The sequence below is a fragment of the Fusarium falciforme genome, chromosome 1 (genome assembly GCF_026873545.1).
Source record: "Fusarium falciforme chromosome 1, complete sequence".
NCBI lineage: Eukaryota > Fungi > Ascomycota > Sordariomycetes > Hypocreales > Nectriaceae > Fusarium > Fusarium falciforme.
In genome coordinates this window covers 1,217,909-1,235,125 of record NC_070544.1, presented here as the reverse complement: position 1 = coordinate 1,235,125, position 17,217 = coordinate 1,217,909, and the positions used below count along the sequence as shown (strand labels likewise).

At 54.0% G+C, this 17,217-nt stretch overlaps 6 protein-coding genes across 6 annotated transcripts; 3 read left to right on the top strand and 3 right to left on the bottom strand.

The window, feature by feature from the left end:
* Positions 1 to 1,484: 1,484 nt before the first annotated feature.
* Positions 1,485 to 2,903, top strand: NCS54_00030400 (FMN hydroxy acid dehydrogenase domain-containing protein; the record flags this gene model as incomplete). The annotated part of the gene is made up of 4 exons (XM_053145958.1): positions 1,485 to 1,921; positions 1,971 to 2,100; positions 2,151 to 2,368; positions 2,417 to 2,903. The coding sequence occupies 4 exons, from the start codon at positions 1,485 to 1,487 to the stop codon at positions 2,901 to 2,903; spliced, it is 1,272 nt and encodes a 423-aa protein (XP_053001933.1).
* Positions 2,904 to 4,283: 1,380 nt separating this feature from the next.
* NCS54_00030300 (Hypothetical protein) lies at positions 4,284 to 6,176 on the top strand (the record flags this gene model as incomplete). The annotated part of the gene is made up of 1 exon (XM_053145957.1): positions 4,284 to 6,176. The coding sequence occupies one exon, from the start codon at positions 4,284 to 4,286 to the stop codon at positions 6,174 to 6,176; it is 1,893 nt and encodes a 630-aa protein (XP_053001932.1).
* Positions 6,177 to 6,607: 431 nt separating this feature from the next.
* On the bottom strand, positions 6,608 to 7,510 carry NCS54_00030200 (Hypothetical protein; the record flags this gene model as incomplete). The annotated part of the gene is made up of 1 exon (XM_053145956.1): positions 6,608 to 7,510. The coding sequence occupies one exon, from the start codon at positions 7,508 to 7,510 to the stop codon at positions 6,608 to 6,610; it is 903 nt and encodes a 300-aa protein (XP_053001931.1).
* Positions 7,511 to 8,289: 779 nt separating this feature from the next.
* NCS54_00030100 (Protein PNS1) lies at positions 8,290 to 10,620 on the bottom strand (the record flags this gene model as incomplete). The annotated part of the gene is made up of 1 exon (XM_053145955.1): positions 8,290 to 10,620. One exon carries the CDS (start codon positions 10,618 to 10,620, stop codon positions 8,290 to 8,292), a length of 2,331 nt encoding a protein of 776 aa, XP_053001930.1.
* Positions 10,621 to 12,601: 1,981 nt separating this feature from the next.
* On the top strand, positions 12,602 to 13,366 carry NCS54_00030000 (Hypothetical protein; the record flags this gene model as incomplete). The annotated part of the gene is made up of 1 exon (XM_053145954.1): positions 12,602 to 13,366. The coding sequence occupies one exon, from the start codon at positions 12,602 to 12,604 to the stop codon at positions 13,364 to 13,366; it is 765 nt and encodes a 254-aa protein (XP_053001929.1).
* Positions 13,367 to 13,874: 508 nt separating this feature from the next.
* On the bottom strand, positions 13,875 to 16,313 carry NCS54_00029900 (Dolichyl-phosphate-mannose--protein mannosyltransferase; the record flags this gene model as incomplete). Its single annotated transcript, XM_053145953.1, has 5 exons — positions 13,875 to 14,518; positions 14,571 to 15,330; positions 15,381 to 15,933; positions 15,989 to 16,119; positions 16,176 to 16,313. The coding sequence occupies 5 exons, from the start codon at positions 16,311 to 16,313 to the stop codon at positions 13,875 to 13,877; spliced, it is 2,226 nt and encodes a 741-aa protein (XP_053001928.1).
* Between the last annotated feature and the right edge of the window lie 904 nt (positions 16,314 to 17,217).

The window sequence follows — 17,217 nt, the reverse complement described above, 5'->3', positions numbered from 1 at the left end:
AACGGCCCTTTTATGATTCCAAAAATCCCACTCACTCCCACGCCAAGAAAAAAACCCGGAGGCCTTTTTGGACCTTTCCACGTTGCAACGGGTCTTGTCAATGGTGATCAGCGATACTGACCCATAGATTGATAAGCAGATGGTACCCCGATGAACCAGGACTCCCCTACCGGATGAATTCGATATCAGGCGGGATGGTGTCATTTTTTTCGGGAGATTTCTCACTCTAGACTGCAGCTTCCGGAAAGAGACGCTCCGGTGCCTGGACGAAGGAGGAAGCTGAGTTTGATCGAGAACGGCCGAAATGAAGGATGCATCCACTGCGCGATGATACTTTACCCTCGTGGCCTCTCGTGGCTACTGCATCCCACGCTGCAACGGCAGCTACCGAAAGTATATTTGCCCTAGGCTCGCAGATATGGCTACGGCGGGAATAGCTTCGCCGACTTCGGTGGATGGAATGGAATGGATTGCACCGCCTCGGCCGACGACGTCACTTCAGCCTCAAGACGCGTACGCAAGTGAAGCTTACAAACTGGATGCAGCGGGATAGAAGCACTAGAAGGTTGGACTGTAGGGTCCAAGTCTTGGCATCGTGACGTGAAACGCGCGCGCTTGAATCCACAGGCCGTCAAATTTGCCTCCAACACTAGACAAATCTATGCGCTACAGAATCTGCATCGGGGCGGCCGCGCTGATGTGACGCTAGAACGTTGAACCCTCAAGCATTGGATCCTTGTCTGTGCTATGGGATGGATGCCGTTTTGTGGCTTTGAGCCTTGTTCTTAAGCTTAAACATCATGGGCAACGTCAAAGACGTTTTACAATCCTGATTCTTGCAAAATCATGCCAAGCTGAAGAGAAACTTTAATTCAAGGCGGATTGTAAAAGAAGGGAAAAATCTCCATCTTGTCGAGCGAGTCTAATGCCGAATCAAGCAACATAATCCCGTGTTTTAAGCTCAACCAACGACAAGGGTTCCTACGAGGCCAACAGTGGGACTCAAGAGCGGATGAACTCTTAGGAGAAGCTGTTAGTTCGTTTGAGTGAATGTCATCCCAAGTGACGTGCGTCTTTTAGAGTATCCGTCTGACACTATAAACCAAACATTCACTGCGGTTTCAGGTCACATATCTGCACTTATGCGCAACCTTCCTTCTACGGCTTTCAGGATCAGATAAAGTACAACGTGCTACAAGCGCAATTTCGGCAGTGGGACCATACTCCCCCCCGTTAGGATGGCGGCCCGCAGGTGCCCTGTTCGCTGCAACACAAGCCCATTACGTAGATGCTAGCCTAGTCCAACATACAGTACGCTTTCAAGGCTGGGCAGAAAGTCTAAGCAAGAGACGGGGCCTACACATCGGCCGTCGGTGGGATGACTCGCTCCGGGGTCCATGGATGAAGGATCGGTATCATGTAGAGTATCCATGGCCAAGCTGCTGGGAGACGAGACCAGGAAGGTGGGATAGGGCAGACGCTCGATGGAACTTAAAAGAGCCGCCTTGCCACTCTTCCAGAACTCTTCTCTTGATCGAAGCAGGATACACCCACTCATCCATTCTTTCTCTACACATCCTTCACTTCACTCTTTCATCACAATGCGAAGCCAACTCCTCGCTGCTGGCGCCCTCGCCACGGGTGCCATGGCTGCCCGTCCTTTCCTCGAGCAGCCCGACACCGGCATCGACCTCGTCCTCGGTGACCTGCCCACCGGCGAGCTTCCTAAGCTCGACCAGATGATTGGCATTCCCGACTTCGAGTGGGCGGCTCAGAACTACCTCCCCATCGAGAACTACACTTACTACCGCAACGGTGCCGCCGGCGAGTGGTCGTACCGCAACAACCTCGAGGTCTTCCACCGCTACCGCTTCAAGCCCCGTGTCATGGTTGACATTACCAACGTCGAGAGCACTCTGCCGTATGTATAGAGTTAGACATTGGGTGATGGTGTTGCTGATTGGGTCTAGCACTACTATCCTGGGCCACAACTTCTCTGCCCCCTTCTTCATCAGCCCCTGCGCTCGTGCTGGCAACGCCCACCCCGATGCCGAGCTGAACTTTGTCAAGGGTGCTGCCGAGGGTGACATTCTCTACATGGTGAGCTCCTATCTATCCGGTACGCATGTTGAGTTGCTAACGCTATGTAGCCCGCCCTTTACGCCTCCCGCACCATTGAGGAGATTGCCGCTGCCAAGGCCAAGGGTCAGGTCGTCTTCCAGCAGCTCTACCTCACCTCCAACGACACCGAGACTCAGGAGCTCTTTGACCGCTCCAAGAAGGCCGGCGCTGATGCCCTCGTTTTCACCGTCGACTCTGCTGCCGACGGCAACCGACACCGTGCTGCCCGCTTCGGTGTTGGCTCCGCGTGAGTTATACCCTTGGACCAAAATTTAACTTAAACTAACATGGCCAGTGACTCGGACTACTCCTACATCACCTGGGACTACTACAAGAAGCTCCAGAAGATGACCGACCTCCCCATCATCATCAAGGGTATCGGCTCCGCCAAGGACGCCCAGCTCGCCGTCAAGCACGGCGCCCCTGCCATCATCCTTTCCAACCACGGTGGCCGCCAGCTCGATGGCAGCCCCTCCGGTCTTGAGGTCGCCCTTGAGATCCACGAGGAGTCCCCCGAGGTCTTCAAGAAGATCGAGGTCTACGCCGACGGCGGTGTCCGCTACGGTGCTGACGTCCTCAAGCTGCTGTCCCTGGGCGTCAAGGCTGTTGGTCTCGGCCGTCCCTTCATGTACGCCAACGTCTTTGGTGTCGACGGTGTCAAGAAGGTTATCGACATTCTCAAGCACGAGATTGCTATTGATGCCGGTAACCTGGGTGTCCCTGACATTCACAAGATCAACCCCAGCTACGTCAAGTGGAACGTCAACAGCTGGAACCAGTAAATATTTTGTTAGGACTGGCCGGTTGAGCCACGACCTCATCTGTATATATATTCAACTGTTGATAGTTTAAAAGTTATAGACGAACAATGTACATTTCTTGCGAAATTTGACACGTTGTGCATATTGTGTTGATATGGCTGGGGTATCCTTGTTGAGTAATTGTAACTATTCCTCCTCGCCAACAATGTTTTGTATTCTACAACCTCAATGAAATGTAAGACATACTAATTCACCAATGTCTTTCGCTGCTGACGACGAGTTGAGTAGATTACTCACATCTCACAAGTTCCCTCGGCTACGAAGAGAGGAAACAACAAAGACGCTGGCTGACATCCAAGTGGGCCATAACAAATGCCGACGAAAGAACAAAGTAAACATTGCACAAAATATGTGCAAAATCAGCTTTGGCAAAATGCAAGACTTGCATCATGCGGCAGCCAGGCGCTGAAACAAGCAAAGCAAGGTCCTATCTTGTGTGTTTTTCTGCGGAGCCATTGCTCCCGCTTGCAGAGTCAGATCTAGAACATGCGGCCTTTGGTTGTTTCCGAGGATCTGAGATTAGGAAGATTTCTTGGGGAAAAGAGAAAAGAAGAGAGTTGCTATGAGACATTGTTTTCTTCTTTTATAGAGATCGATGGGTAGTTTTCTTTTGCGGCTCTCATCAACTCCGGCGCCCCGAGCCGGCCGGCTCCGGCTCTCCCGAGATCAACCGGGGCAACGACCTCCGATGGGGACGTGCCGGTCCACGGATATTCCCTGCTGCAGAGACAATGTCTTTGACGTCTTTTCAGCCCCATGACAAGAAACAAGGACCAAGGAAATATTCCATGCATTCCCCCTCGCCTCGGATGACATGTTGTGCTTGCTGCACCACGCCCCCTCCCACATCCGATATTGCAGCCTCTCCCGATCCGGCGAGGTCATTCATAGGTCACTCGAAGGTTCCACAGACTTGTGTCTTCAGCTTGTGTCGTGCAGCTGTAAACATGGATCACCCTCGATCTCGGGGGCGGCCCCACGGGGACGCATCTCCGTTTTGTTAGATGCCGTCCTTGTATAAATAGCTTTATCCCGAGGGCATATCCCGTCTCTTGTGTTTGATTCTCTTTCTGGGTTTTCTCATCCTCTACTGCTCCTTGGTCATACTCTTGTGGCTCCCTCTGCTAGCACAGAGTTCATCCAGCTCCATCACCCCCTCGAGCAAGGCCTTGCGCCTCCCGCTCACCAATCCCCTTCATCTCACAACTGCCGACCTTATCCTTGTCGACACGACCCTGAATCTCCCGGTCGTGCAGGAGAGCCTCGTTCACCCCGATCCTTGACCGACCTCTTGAGTGAGGTAGCTCTTTTCTCTAGCAGTATATCTCGAATAGCTTCAAGATGCCCGGCTCGATTCGATCCATCAAGCGCCGGCCGACGGCCAAGTCGGCTGCCAAGCGCATCAGCCGCATCTTTCGTCGTTCGAGCATGGAGGAGAATGAAGGAGGTGCACCTAGCGATCAAGGCCAACCCGCCAAGGACTCATCCGAGGGATCTCGACCCTCGACGTCTTCTCGATACTCGACCATCTCCCGAATCACCACCCGTGAAGAAGCCGACGTCCCTCCTCTGCCGCCAAAGGATCAGTCACGCCCTATTCCCCCAAGGTTCAACACTGAGCCGGAGAAGGAACCTGAGCTCCCGCCCAAGGAGGTGTCTCGTCCTCTTCCGCCGAGATTCAACACCGAGCCTGAGAAGGAGCCCGAGGCGCTGACTCCTCTTCCTCTTTTTGCACCCAAGCCGGTGGTACAGCAGCCGCAGCCGCCAAGGGAGCTACCCAAGCCAGTTGAGAAGAAGATTGAGAAGAAGCCTGAGCCTGTCCTCGAGAAGAAGCCTGTGGTGTCTGCTCCTAAGGTCCTCGATGAGCCAGAGTCCCCGATCTTACCGACGAGACAAGTCAGAGAGGAGCCCAAGGTTCAGCCAAAAACCGAGCCCAAGACTCAGCCAAAGGTCGAACCCAAGATAGAGTCAACACCAAAGATCGAGTCCAAGCCCAAGCCTGCTCAGCCAAAGATTGAACTCGCAAAGAAACCCATCCTCCCCCCTCCCACGGTCGAGGATGCACCCGAGAGTCCGACCTTCCCTATTCAGAAGCCCGAGGCCGAAGTTAAGATTGAGTCAAAGCCGGCGCCAGCAAAGAAGCCAGAGCCAGTAAAGAAGCCCTCGATCCCTGCTCCTACTGTCCAAGATGCACCAGAGTCTCCCACCCTGCCGGCTAAGGAGGTTAAAGAGGAACCTAAGATTCTGACTGAGATCAAGCCCAAGGTTGAGGCAAAGGTTACAACAAAGATCGAGCCAAAGACCGTTCCCAAGGCTGAGCCAAAGGTTGAACCCAAGATTGTTCCCAAGGCTGCGCCCAAGGTCGAGTCAAAGATCGAACCAAAGGCCCAGCCTGTTGAACCTAGGACTGAAACCAAGGCCCAACCCAAGATCACCCCCAAGGCTGAGCCGAAGAGTCAACCTATTGCCGAGCCCAAGACCGTCCCCAAGACTGAACCAAAGGTCAAGTCAAAGGTCGAACCCAAGCCTGAGCCCAGGATTGAAGCCAAGGTTCAACCCAAGCCCGAGGTCACAGCTGAACCCAAGATCCAGCCCAGAGTAGAGGCGAAGATCGAACCTAAGGCTGCTCCTAAGTCTGTCCCCGCGGCTGAGCCCAAGATTGAGCCAAAGGCTGCTCCCAAGACTCAACCCATCATCGAGCCCAAGGTTGAGTCCAAGCCTGAACCAAAAATCGAAACCAAGCTTCAACCCAAGTCTCAGCCTCCAGTTCAACCCCTTCAGCCAAGGCAGGCTCCCAAGATCGCACCCTCAAAGCCAGCCCCTGTCCCCGCCGAGACGACTCGCAAGATCCCTCAAGCCAAGCCAACCCCAAGAGCACAAGCTCCTCCCAAGGTCGCCTCCATCTCGCCCACCCCCAGCGTCTCAGCTGCTCCATCAACAGCCTCCGGACCCAGCACCGCCTCTGCCCCTGAGACTGCCTACATTTCCAGCTTCACCTCCGCCCCGTCCACCTTCCGAGCCCCAAGCCCGGCTTTCGCGCCCACAACCGCTCCGCCCCCATACACCGCTCCCGCTCCGGAAACAGCCCCGGCCCCGACCATGGCCGCGGCGCCCGAGGTCGTCATGTCCATGCTCGCCTGGGCCTACCCAGAGCCTGCCCCTATCCCCAGCCTGGCCTCGACTCCCCGGCGGGCTCGCTCGCCTTCCGTCTCTTGGCTCACAGCTTCTGCTTGAGTCAATCACAAATTGAATGAAAACAAGGTGGGGTTTCTCTTCACTTTGCCGTAAAAACAACCTTTCCTAGTTTGTCTTGATAACTGTTACGATGGATTGATATTTGAACGAGGGCGAAATTTGTGTAACTATTATAAGACCGGTCCAGAATAAACAGTAAAATCAATGGTTGTGTGTTTTGGTGAAGTCAGCTTTAATTCAGCTACTGCTGTCCAGATGCTGTTGAGCTATATTAAACCTAAAGATCTGCCCCGACAAAGTACAAGCGGGAGATAGGGGCCAGTCATCTTCAAATTGTTCATCACGTTATGAAGAAAGGCCTTGTCTTGACAGAAATGTTTACTCGGTAAAACGCACGTTTATAGAACCGCAGCGTTATCGTAACCGAGAGTCGACTTGTATATACACCGGCCCGGATATAATATGGTTGCCTACTGAGAGCTCTCCAAAACACCCTCCGAAATCAGGCTCTTGACAAAGGCAACAGCTCCCTTGATAGCCACAGGCGGAATCTTTCCATCCTCATCAAACGAAGGGTCAAAGGATGCAACCGTCAGCGACACCGGCTTTGTCTGCCTCGGGATCATACTCATGCACCCCTCAAGATCACTCTCCAACAAACCACCAGGTGCAGAGAACTTGTTGACGTTTCCAATAGAGGTATCGAGACTGTCGAGGTCCAAGTGGACCATTGTCTCTCCGAGAGACATTTCCTGAAGAGTCTTGAGCAGCTCGGCTTCGAATTCGACATGCTTGTCCACGTTGCCCCAGATAACGGGGAAACCGGCCTCGATAACACGCGAACGCTCAAGCTCTGTAACATCGCGCATGCTACAGTGTACAAAATTCTTCTTGAGGTCCAGAGGTTTAAAGTTGGGGATGCTAGCAAGGAGTGTCTTCCAGCAGAGACCAGCCAGCATGGCCACGGGCATCGAGTCGAGATACCCGCTGGCCAGCACGTCAGGCGTGTTGAAGTCATCGTGAGCGTCGAACCAGACGCAGCTTGGAACAGCGCCGCGGGCGGCATTTACACCAGCCTGGACGCCAACAGTGGTGGAACAGTTGCCGGCGAGGATGACGGGGAATGAGCCATCCTGGATGGCCTGCGTGACGGTCTTTGAAGTGCGGCGGAGAAGCTCAAATAGGCGACCAATCTCGCCCTCGTACTCATCAACGGGTTCGAGCTCAATCTCGTGGACCTTGACGCCCTGCTTGCGAATGGCATCGATGAAGCCGGCCTTGAGCAGAGCGGTTGGTCCACCACCGACGGCGACGTCGCGGGCGCCGAGGTGGTAAGGAGAGTAAATGACTGTGATTGAAGTGGAAGGAGACATTTTTCTAGTCTTGAGTGAAAAATATCGTGAAGATTGGGAAGATGATGTGCAAAAATGTTTGTTATAAGTCGGCACTTGTGCTGTTGTCAGTCCAAGGGCGTGAGTCAAAGGGCGCCGAATGAATCGTCCGAATCCACAGCAAAGCATTGGGTTCAACTGATTAAAAGAATAAACAACAAGAAGGGAGAATTCATTAAAAGATTTTTCACATCTCGGCCTTCTTTTATAATGCCTCCGATAACATAATATGAGTCGGTCACTGCATTGCCGCCTTTCCTCCAAAGTTGAGGCGTAATGGAGCTCCTTCCTCCAAAGTTGAAGCGCGATGGATATTCTTACAGAGGATGAGACGCAGCATGACCAACCGAGGAGCAAAGGGCCAATCAGCTGTGATGTGATAGCATCATGAGTGAGGAGAAGGTTATAGGGATGTATGCTATTGGGAAGTTTTTGCCGAGTTGAGTCAGGGAGTCGAATGGCTGTTTGGAAGTGGTGGTAGCTTATCTCCTCGAGATTGGAGTTATTGGACAAGTTATCACACTCTTGCCCCGTCTGCTCTATGACAAAGTCATAGTCAAAGTGAAGAGACAAGTCTCAGCTTAACCAATGGTAGCATGAACCGGGCATCCTTAGAGAAACCGGAGTCAGAGACCCCATAAGTCTGATTCAACACTCTCACTACATCTCCAGTCCCAAGTTGCGGATCTATCCCGCCCCAAAACCCATGTAACCTAACCAATCGCGCCAGCTGGAAACAACTTACAAAAGCGATAATCCCACTAAGCATACTCCCGCTCTTCCCCTCCTCGGCGTTCTCCAAACAGGTATGCGGCTTCGAGGCAGAATCGTCCGTGGCCTCTGTCCATCCGCCTCTCGCTGCCGTAGCAGATCAGCACCGCGTCCACGATGCCGCTCAGGATGCCTTCCATCGCGCCCATGACAGAGTAACCGATGAAACTAGCCATCAGACCCACGACGTAGGCGTAGGCGGACCCGCGAATCCCCACTCCGTCTGGCATCTGGATTCGAAGCTGCTTGGCAGTAATGACCCATCCCGCAAAACCAAGACCCGTCGCCATGATAAGGCGTGTCGCTACCAGCAGCAGCTTGGCGAGTCGATACGGAAGGAGACCGTTAGGCTGTGCCCGGTGACGCAGAACTCGCGGTGTCAATGTCGTCGTCGGAATTGCTGGAGATACAAGCTCCATCTGGTCCAGTCCTCTAGCTGAAGTAGCCAAGTTTTGCGAGTGAATGGCCGCATGAGTTATAGTTAGAGGGTTCATGAGCGCAACAACAGGCGTCGGGATCCAGAACGAAGCTATGTTGGCCACCACTGCCCCCAGTCTTCTAGGGAGGAAAATCAGCGGCGCTCGGATCAGCAGTGACAGTAGAGTCGACTCGCAGATGCTTCCAAATATCGTCGTGAGCGCATGATTGAGCGCAGCCGAGACAATCTCTCGTGAAGGCGTGGGAGGCCCCGCGTTCCTGTGAAAGTACCACTGAGACACAGTCGCCGCCGTGGTTGCACGGTGGACAGCGTTGATGACCGACACGGTCCACATGTACAAGAAGATAAAGGCGGCCCCGAGCCACCAACTAGAGAGGCGGATCACGAACTTGACCAGTGACTTGGAGAAGTAACCGCCCATGAAGACTCTGGTGAACATGGCGAGCCACGCCCACGTCCAGACGACAATCAGCGCCAGACATCCGAATCCAACGAGCAGAAGCGCCGAGTTCTGGGCCAGAATTCTGCTAGAGAACTGCAGAATCTCGATCGCTTGCTGGATAGCCCGTCGCCCTCGCACCACAAGAAAGATCCATAGGATGCACGCGGCCGCAGGCACGACAGAAGCCCATCTCATGACCGAATCCTGGAAGCTCGTTCCATGCGTCCGGCCCTTGAATGATGAGACGAACGAGTAGATGGAGAAGGAAAATAGAATGGCTGGCACCGCGACCAAGATGGCACTGACAAGCGCTCTCACAAAAGACCGCAGGGTTGCAAGCCATACAAACGAAATAAGGACCGCTACTACAGTGTCCACCGCGAGCATGTGAAATGACTTTTGCAAAGTCGTGTAGATGGTGTCTCCAACCGGACTTTTCCGCGGTGCTGTGTGTAGCCATACCAGAAAGAAAGTCGATAACATCGCTGCCATGCTGATAAGAAAGATCCAAGCGAAGAAGGGATCGTGTCGGAATATCTCGCCCTCAAAGTACTGCATCGTCGTCTGTACATGCTCCGCTTCTGGAGGTTCATCCTGCCGCATGTTGCTCATGTCTGTTTCGGTTGTCGATCCTCGGCGTGCCATGAATGGTGTCCGCTCCGTGTCGCTGCCCTTAAATCGTTGGAAAGCTGGGGGACTGCTCTCTCGCGGGGTCTCAGCCCCCAAGAGCGAAGCTGGGGGATCCTCATCTGGATCATCCTGCGACTCAAGACCGACGTCCACCATCTTGCCCTTCGCATCGGTTCCGCGGTCGCTGTCTGCGTCGGTACTTGAACGAGGTTCATCCTCATTCTCTTCCAACAGCGCATCCCGTGCCAGGCCGGGGCGATGCGCACTCCGTGTTCCGTTCCAGCTGCTGCGGATGCCGCGTCGCATACCCATGTCTCGATACGGATGGTCCTCGTGGTTCATGCTATCCTCTAGTGACGCACGGCTGTGAGCATCTGACTCGACGCTATCGGCCAGTTTGCTCGCAGCTGCGACCCGTCTTGACCTCTGGAGGGCAAACATATCAGCGGCCTCTCTATCCCTCTCTTCCTCATCGTCCTCTTCCCGAAATTCGTCCAAAGTGCTGTGAAATAGAGGGGCATCTTGAGCTGCCGAGATCCGTGACCCAAAGGCTAGCTGACTGAATCGAGAGCCGCCGCCCGTCTGTTGATACGGGTTCCCTCCATAGCCCCGACCCAGGAATGACCTGCTGGGGTTCCCTCGGCCTGTATCGCGCTGGTTTCGTGAGGGACGCGATGTCCAGTCGGACTGTCTGGGAGGGGTATCGTTGTCGGCCTGTCCGAAGTTGGATATCCTCGACTGGGACTGGGCCAGGAACCTCGATGCATCTGGGAGGCTCAAGTCAGCGTGCTTGCGGTGAGAGGGAGACATGAATCATTCAACGCACACTCAGAAAACATCGCGCCCTTTCCACACCTTCCACCTCACGTGCGCGTGAGCACGCGGAGACGAGCTTTGCCTCTGGCTGGATTTCCGACGTGACGTAGCGTGAGCGGAGGTGGGAGAGCAGGCAGCGGATGGTGTAAGCGTCGAGTCTGTTTGACCGGGTTATCTATTCGCAAAAGATGTGATTGCAGTCGGTGGGTAAACAAGTGTAAAAAAAAGAAATGGCCGCGGGGGGGAAACAGAAGCCCGACGAGAGGTTATGAAAGGTTAAAAATGGATGCAGAGTCAAGTTTGCAGACGGGATGGATGTCAAAGGTTAACAAAGTACAGAGAGGTCATGAGGCGAGGCGGCAGATGGCAGATGGATGAGGCGCCCCGGCTTATCACTGGTTCCGCAGCGTGTGAGTCGCTGACCGATTGCAGGCAGATCCGCTATCGCCAGGCAGAGGACCCTTGTAAACAGCCCCGTACTTGGAGGTACCTAAGGTTTGTAGGTGCACCTGCGCGAGCGGTCAGAGGCCCAGGCGCCACAAGGCACAGGCAGCCAGCTGGGATCCATCCATCCATTGAATGCGGAAAAGGCACACGACACGGATGTATCGCGAGGCATGTGTCTTGCCTCTCAGTGCCGCTAATGGATGGCCGAGGATACTTGCACGTGAGGTACTAATCCTGACGCAGATGCACGCAATCCGTCGTGACCAGCAGACAAAATCCGCTCGGGGTCTGCGATGCATGGATCTGATGTTATTCTGATTCTGGCAAGCGAAGAGCTTGTTGTTTTTCTGCGAGGGTGGCTTGCAGGTTGACTGGCTGGGAAACAGTCTTCCACTGGCTATTGTATCATTTCCAATCCATCTTTTGCTCACTCTTCGATACTACTATCTCGGCACCTGAGAGTTGATAGATCAAGTCTCGTGTCCCTCAAACATGGACTTTCTTTGAGACTCCCATCTTGATCCAGATATCAAACAACCACAACGGATGACTTTTATATCAAAGACTCCGGATCAAACGACCTCTCAAACATCTCAAACAAGACGACATCAACTGACTTCCAATCCCCCACTGCAACCCGTCGATCCGTTATCGCTGCACATCGACCCCCGTGCGAGTTGCGTCACCAGTAAAACCGCCTCGGAGGGACCCCCTAGGCCCCATTCGGAGAGGCTCCTCCAGGCACGGGGTTTCTGTATGTGCTTTCCCGCTGATGCCGCCACCTGAATCACGTCCAAGGGGTAAGGGAAGGAATCCATCCCGCAGTGGAGTTCTTTTAGTTAGGACTTGTTGAACGGAGGCTTCTCCTGGCCGCTGTTGTACGCAGGAGAGGAGAAAGAAGCTTGTACTGGTCATCGCCCCGGTCTCAGTGGCTCGTGACAGCTCCCTCCCACCAAACACCGAGACACTCAAAAGACCACACCGAGTCGTTCCATTCCCCCCAACACCTGACCTCACCACAACCGCTCGCTCCTGTATACCTACCGTCTCTGCATCTGCATCTGACATTACCATCTTTGCCCCCAATTCTAACATTCTCAGTTGTTTAACCATTTACCCTTTTTTGTGTTATTTTTAACCATTTAGATTCACTTCCTTCTTTGTCTGGCCGCTACGTGTTGGGGATTTATACTCTGCCGAGACGCTATCTTGAACCATCGTTGCGCCGTACACGCCTCAAGCCTCCCCCCGATTCCAAACTTCTGCCACCTAAAACTGTCTTATCTTGGTCGCTCACGGCTCAGATTCGCGGCACGTCATCGTCATAATAAAGTCTTCTTCTGCAGTATCTGAACTTGCACTTGGACCTTGACCTTACTTCACCACCAAAAGGACAGCTCGCACGTGCTCTCCTCCTACTTAACTTGCCGCCGCCCCATTGCGAAGCTTCCCAGACGGAACAACTTCTCCCTCTGCTCCAACCCCTTTCTCTATCTCCTTCTCTCACCCCCTAACTCTCGTCCTTCCCATGTCGACCACACCGTGGGACTACATCGCCAAGCTCGTCTGCATCGGCGACTCAGGATGCGGCAAGTCCAGTCTGACCATCCGCCTCTGCGAAGGCCGCTTCTCCCCCCATCACGACGTCACCATCGGCGTTGAATTCGGCTCCCGCATTGTCCCCGTCGGCCCTCCCCACTCGAAACCCTCCTCCTCCGCCGTCACAGACCCCGACGCTCCTGCCGAGTCCGCCGATGGCCTGCCTGAACCTCCCCGGGACGACTCCGCCACCCCTCAGAAGCACATGAAGCTGAGCCTCTGGGATACGGCCGGCCAGGAGACGTACAAGTCTGTCACGCGGTCCTACTTCCGCGGCGCGAGCGGCGCCCTGCTCGTCTTCGACCTGTCCCGCAAACAGACCTTCCAGCACGTTACCGACTGGCTCAACGACCTCCGGCAGATCGCCGAGCCCGACATTGTGGTCATACTCGTTGGCAACAAGGCCGACCTGACGCAGCAGGACGACAACCGCCGCGAGGTGACGCGGGAGGAGGCTGAGGAGTGGGCCAAGCGGAACGGCGTCATGGAGTACGTCGAGACGAGCGCAAAGAGCGGCGCCAACGTCGAAAAGGCCTTTATGCGCGTGGCCGAGAGGATATACAACAACATACAGGCTGGCAAGTACGACCTCAACGACAGGAGATCTGGCGTCAAGGGGCCGGCCGCCGGAGGGAATCGACAAGTGAAGCTGACGGGTGACGCCGCCAAGTCGACCGGAGGGGGTTGCTGTTAATCAAACTGTAGCGGGAAAACAGGCAAAAAGAGGTGGAGAGGTCTACAGGCACACGAGCATCATGATACCCAAACAGCCAGCAAACGTTGTCATCATCCAACAAATGTATGAATTGAAGCTCCCATGATGGATTGTACACACACAAACACACAAGTAATGCATAATACACTGTCGGCCGTAACAGGCCGCTCAAGACTCTACCAAGGAAAAAAAAATTTGAAGTTTCTCATATTGCATTAATGACGCAGAGCAAATCTCATGACTGTCTGGTTTTGTTTCTGATGATCACTCCTCCTCGTTCTTTTCCCCATACTCGCTTTCCCAACCAACCATGTGAACCATCTTTTCCGTAAAGATCCCCATGTCCTTCTATATCCTCAGTATTCGAAAGTCGAATAATACACACAAACACGCCTCAAGTGGTGTTACAAGGGACGGCTCGTCTAGATTACAACATGTAATCGTGAAAAAGGGGGTTGTTCAACTCGGTAGAGAGTCGGGTACCTCCTTAGTCGGTAACTCGCCAGTTGTCGAACCACTTCATGTACTTGTACTGCCGGTGGTTGCCGGTCATACCCCAGCAGATGGGGATGAAGTAGATGTAGAGGCCGATGATGACGGTGTACAGAAGGCCGTAAACGATGGTCTTGAGGGTGTTGTTGCGGTTTCGCACAAACCAGTCGACCAGGAAGCCAAAGGTGAGAATGGCAAAGTAGAGAGCCGGATAGTAGTGGTGCACATAGGTGACACGGGCCATAATAACAAAGGGAAGATAGTGGAGGAACCAGCCGGCCAAGGGGTACAGAGCCGAGTAGTGGATGTGGTCGATCTCGTCCTGGTTGAGATCGTTGAAGCCACGCTGCCATCTAAGGATGTACCAAACAACGACCAGGCCAGCAACACCGAGAGAGGCGGTAGAACCCCAGTAGACGAGAGGGTTACCGAGGAGGAAGTACTTGACGATGTCGTCAGCCCAACCGCACATGCGGAGACCGACATGGAGGATGGGCCACTGCCACCACTTGGAGGCAAGGTCATCCTGCTTGTCAGGGTCGGGGACAAGGGCGTTGTTGGAGGTCATCATGGCAACGTTCAGGTGGACAAAGTCGTGGAAGAAGGGAGACCTGTAGACACCAGCCTCGGCAGGGGGAACTAGGTAACGTCAGTATTGCCATGATCGATCAACTTCCTATGATATACTCACGCTTGTCATTCCAGTGGGCCTCGACGTTCCAGTGAGTGTAGGTGTCGCGGGGGTTGTTCTCCTTGGTGCAGGTAACCTCGATCTGCTTGAAACCCCACTGAGGCAGGTTGACGTTGCCAGCTCGAAGGTAGCAGCCAAGAACCTCATGCTTGAGACGGAAAGCCGTGGTAAGAGTCCTGATCTTGCTGCGGTCGCGAGAAGCAGCATCGCGGACAACCTCAACCTTCCAGTGATCCTTGTCGTCACCAACAGTCAGGTTACCGTAAGAAGAAACCTCCTTGTGGCCTCGAGTGATGGGGGCAGCAATGTCGTGAGAGTGCAGGTTGCGGCCAGTCTGGGCGTGGATGAGGCGGATGACGGAGCCGTCACCGATGAAACGGAGATCAGCCTCGGGGTTGTAGTCATCATCTCGACGGTTGGGGTAGAAGAACCAGTCGTTGTTGGTGTCCTTGTGGTGGTAGCAAGTAACCTGCTGCTGCTTGGAACCCTCGGGGTAGGTCTGGACGTGAGAGTGAAGAAGACCACCACCGTATCCCATGTTCTTGATAGTCGCGCGGGAACCAATCGCAATCTCGAGAGGGCTGTCCTTGCCGACCTGGGTACCCTTGAGGTTGGCCTGGAAGAGGGAGCTCATCTGGGCATCACCAGGGCCGCTGCGGTCGAGGATGGCGAAGTGGAGAGCGAAGGAGATGAGGTAGATCAGGAAGGGGATGACGATGAGACCAACGACACGGGTAAGGACGTGAGCACCGAGGACAGTCTAGGTCATGTTAGCTACTAGGGTATTCCACACGATGAAATTGTACCTACCACAGGCATCTTGGTGTCACCAAACTTGCGCCAGAGATCCTCAATGGTGTAAAGACCAACGAGAGCAGTGACGAAGAGACCAACAAGCTTGACACTGCACACGCAGCCAATGCTGATACCAGTTGCAAACAGCCAGAAGAACCACTCAGGCTCGAAGCTGTTGTGGCGCTGGTTGTGGAACTTGGCCCAGCAGAAGACGGTGGCCACAGTGCCGCAGAGCAGCATGGAGTCGAGGAGGATGAAGCGGCTGATGGTGGTGTACGAGTTCTCGCATAGGACCATGAGAGTCACAAGCCAGACGGCAGGTCTGCGAAGGTGGAGCTCTCGCGCGGTGAAGTAGGCCAGGGGGATGCAGACAATACCAAAGGCGGCATTGAAGATACGCATGACGGTGTAGTTGACTTCCTCGGGGTATTTCTCGCCAGACTTGAACTCGAAAGAACCGTTGTATCCAGCAAGAACTCCGGAGAGACCAACGAGCATCTTGCCCAGAGGAGGGTGGACATCGAAGTAGTACTCATGCTTGATATAGTAGCTTCCGAACTTGCCAAAGCTGCAAGGCTACGATTAGCAAAGGTCATCTCAATGTTCAAAGACCAAGAACATACTGAGCCTCATCCCAGGTGACAATGTTGCTGATACCAATCTTGTATAGTCGAGTAAAGATAGCAACGGCCGTGAAGATCAGCGGGGCAATGATGAACTCCCACTCGTCGAGAATCTGGAGGAAAGATGGCTCCTACAGAAGCAGTCAGTACAGGTCAAGCTGGAGGCATCTCGTGCTCGATGACTGACCTTCTTGGCAAGCTTCTTGTTATCCTCGGGCTGAGGAGTCGGGGGCTTGAGGCCAGGTTGCGACGCGGCGACGTTACGCTGCCTCAGACCATCGCCCAGGTCAGCACCCGAGGCGACGGCAGCCTTATCGGCAGCCATGATTTATTCAATCGTGCGAGTACCGGTTCGTAGTCAAGGTCTCGATGGTTTCTGACGAGGAAGAGCGGATGGGCGAAGCGAAAGGGGGTAAGCTGGCTGGGCTGAAAATACGAAGCAGCCGAGCTCTGGGGGAGAGAGAAAAAGACCGGACGAGCTGTCAAGACTCAAAGGGAGGACACCAGCTTCAACGACGAAACAACGGGTCGTCGTCAATGCAAGAATCCACAACCGAGGGACCTGAATGGCAAAGGCCTGTTAAAAATGAACAGGCTAAAGAAGAGAAGAAAGGGTTGAAGAAGAAAGTCAAGTCCCAAGACCGAGCAAGGTCGAAAGTCGAGAAAGAATTCAAGTGCCCGTTCTAAGAATATGCGATGTCCCCTGAAATGCCACCTATGCTCTACCAGGCCTGTCACGCTAACAGAGCACTTCCCCCGTGGCGCCAGCTCCGGAACAGTCGAGCACCCCACTTCAGCCGCCTCAGCCCTCCAGGTTCCTGTCGATAGCGGCGTCGCAGTGGAGATGTTTTAGGGGAAAATCGGCGGCAGGGATCGTCTGTGGGTGGTGTGGGTGGACGGTTGGCTGGAATGGACTCGTCGAGGGAAGAAGTACGCGTCGCGACGACAGAATTAGCATCCAATCACCAAGGTCGCGTGGCCCAATGGCAAGGCGTCTGACTACGAATCAGAAGATTCTGGGTTCGATCCCCAGCGTGATCATTCTTTTTGGCTTCTTCGACACTGTGTCAGTTGATGATTGCTTTTTGCTTGCAGCTGGCGCTCGTTCGTTCCTCCTAAGATTCACAGTCTCTATGGCGTGCTGTTTTCATGCTGGATTCAGGGTTCTGTGCCTGATCGACCGGTTAGATCGGAGGCCTGTGCTCTCCTCATTCTCATTCGAAGAATAC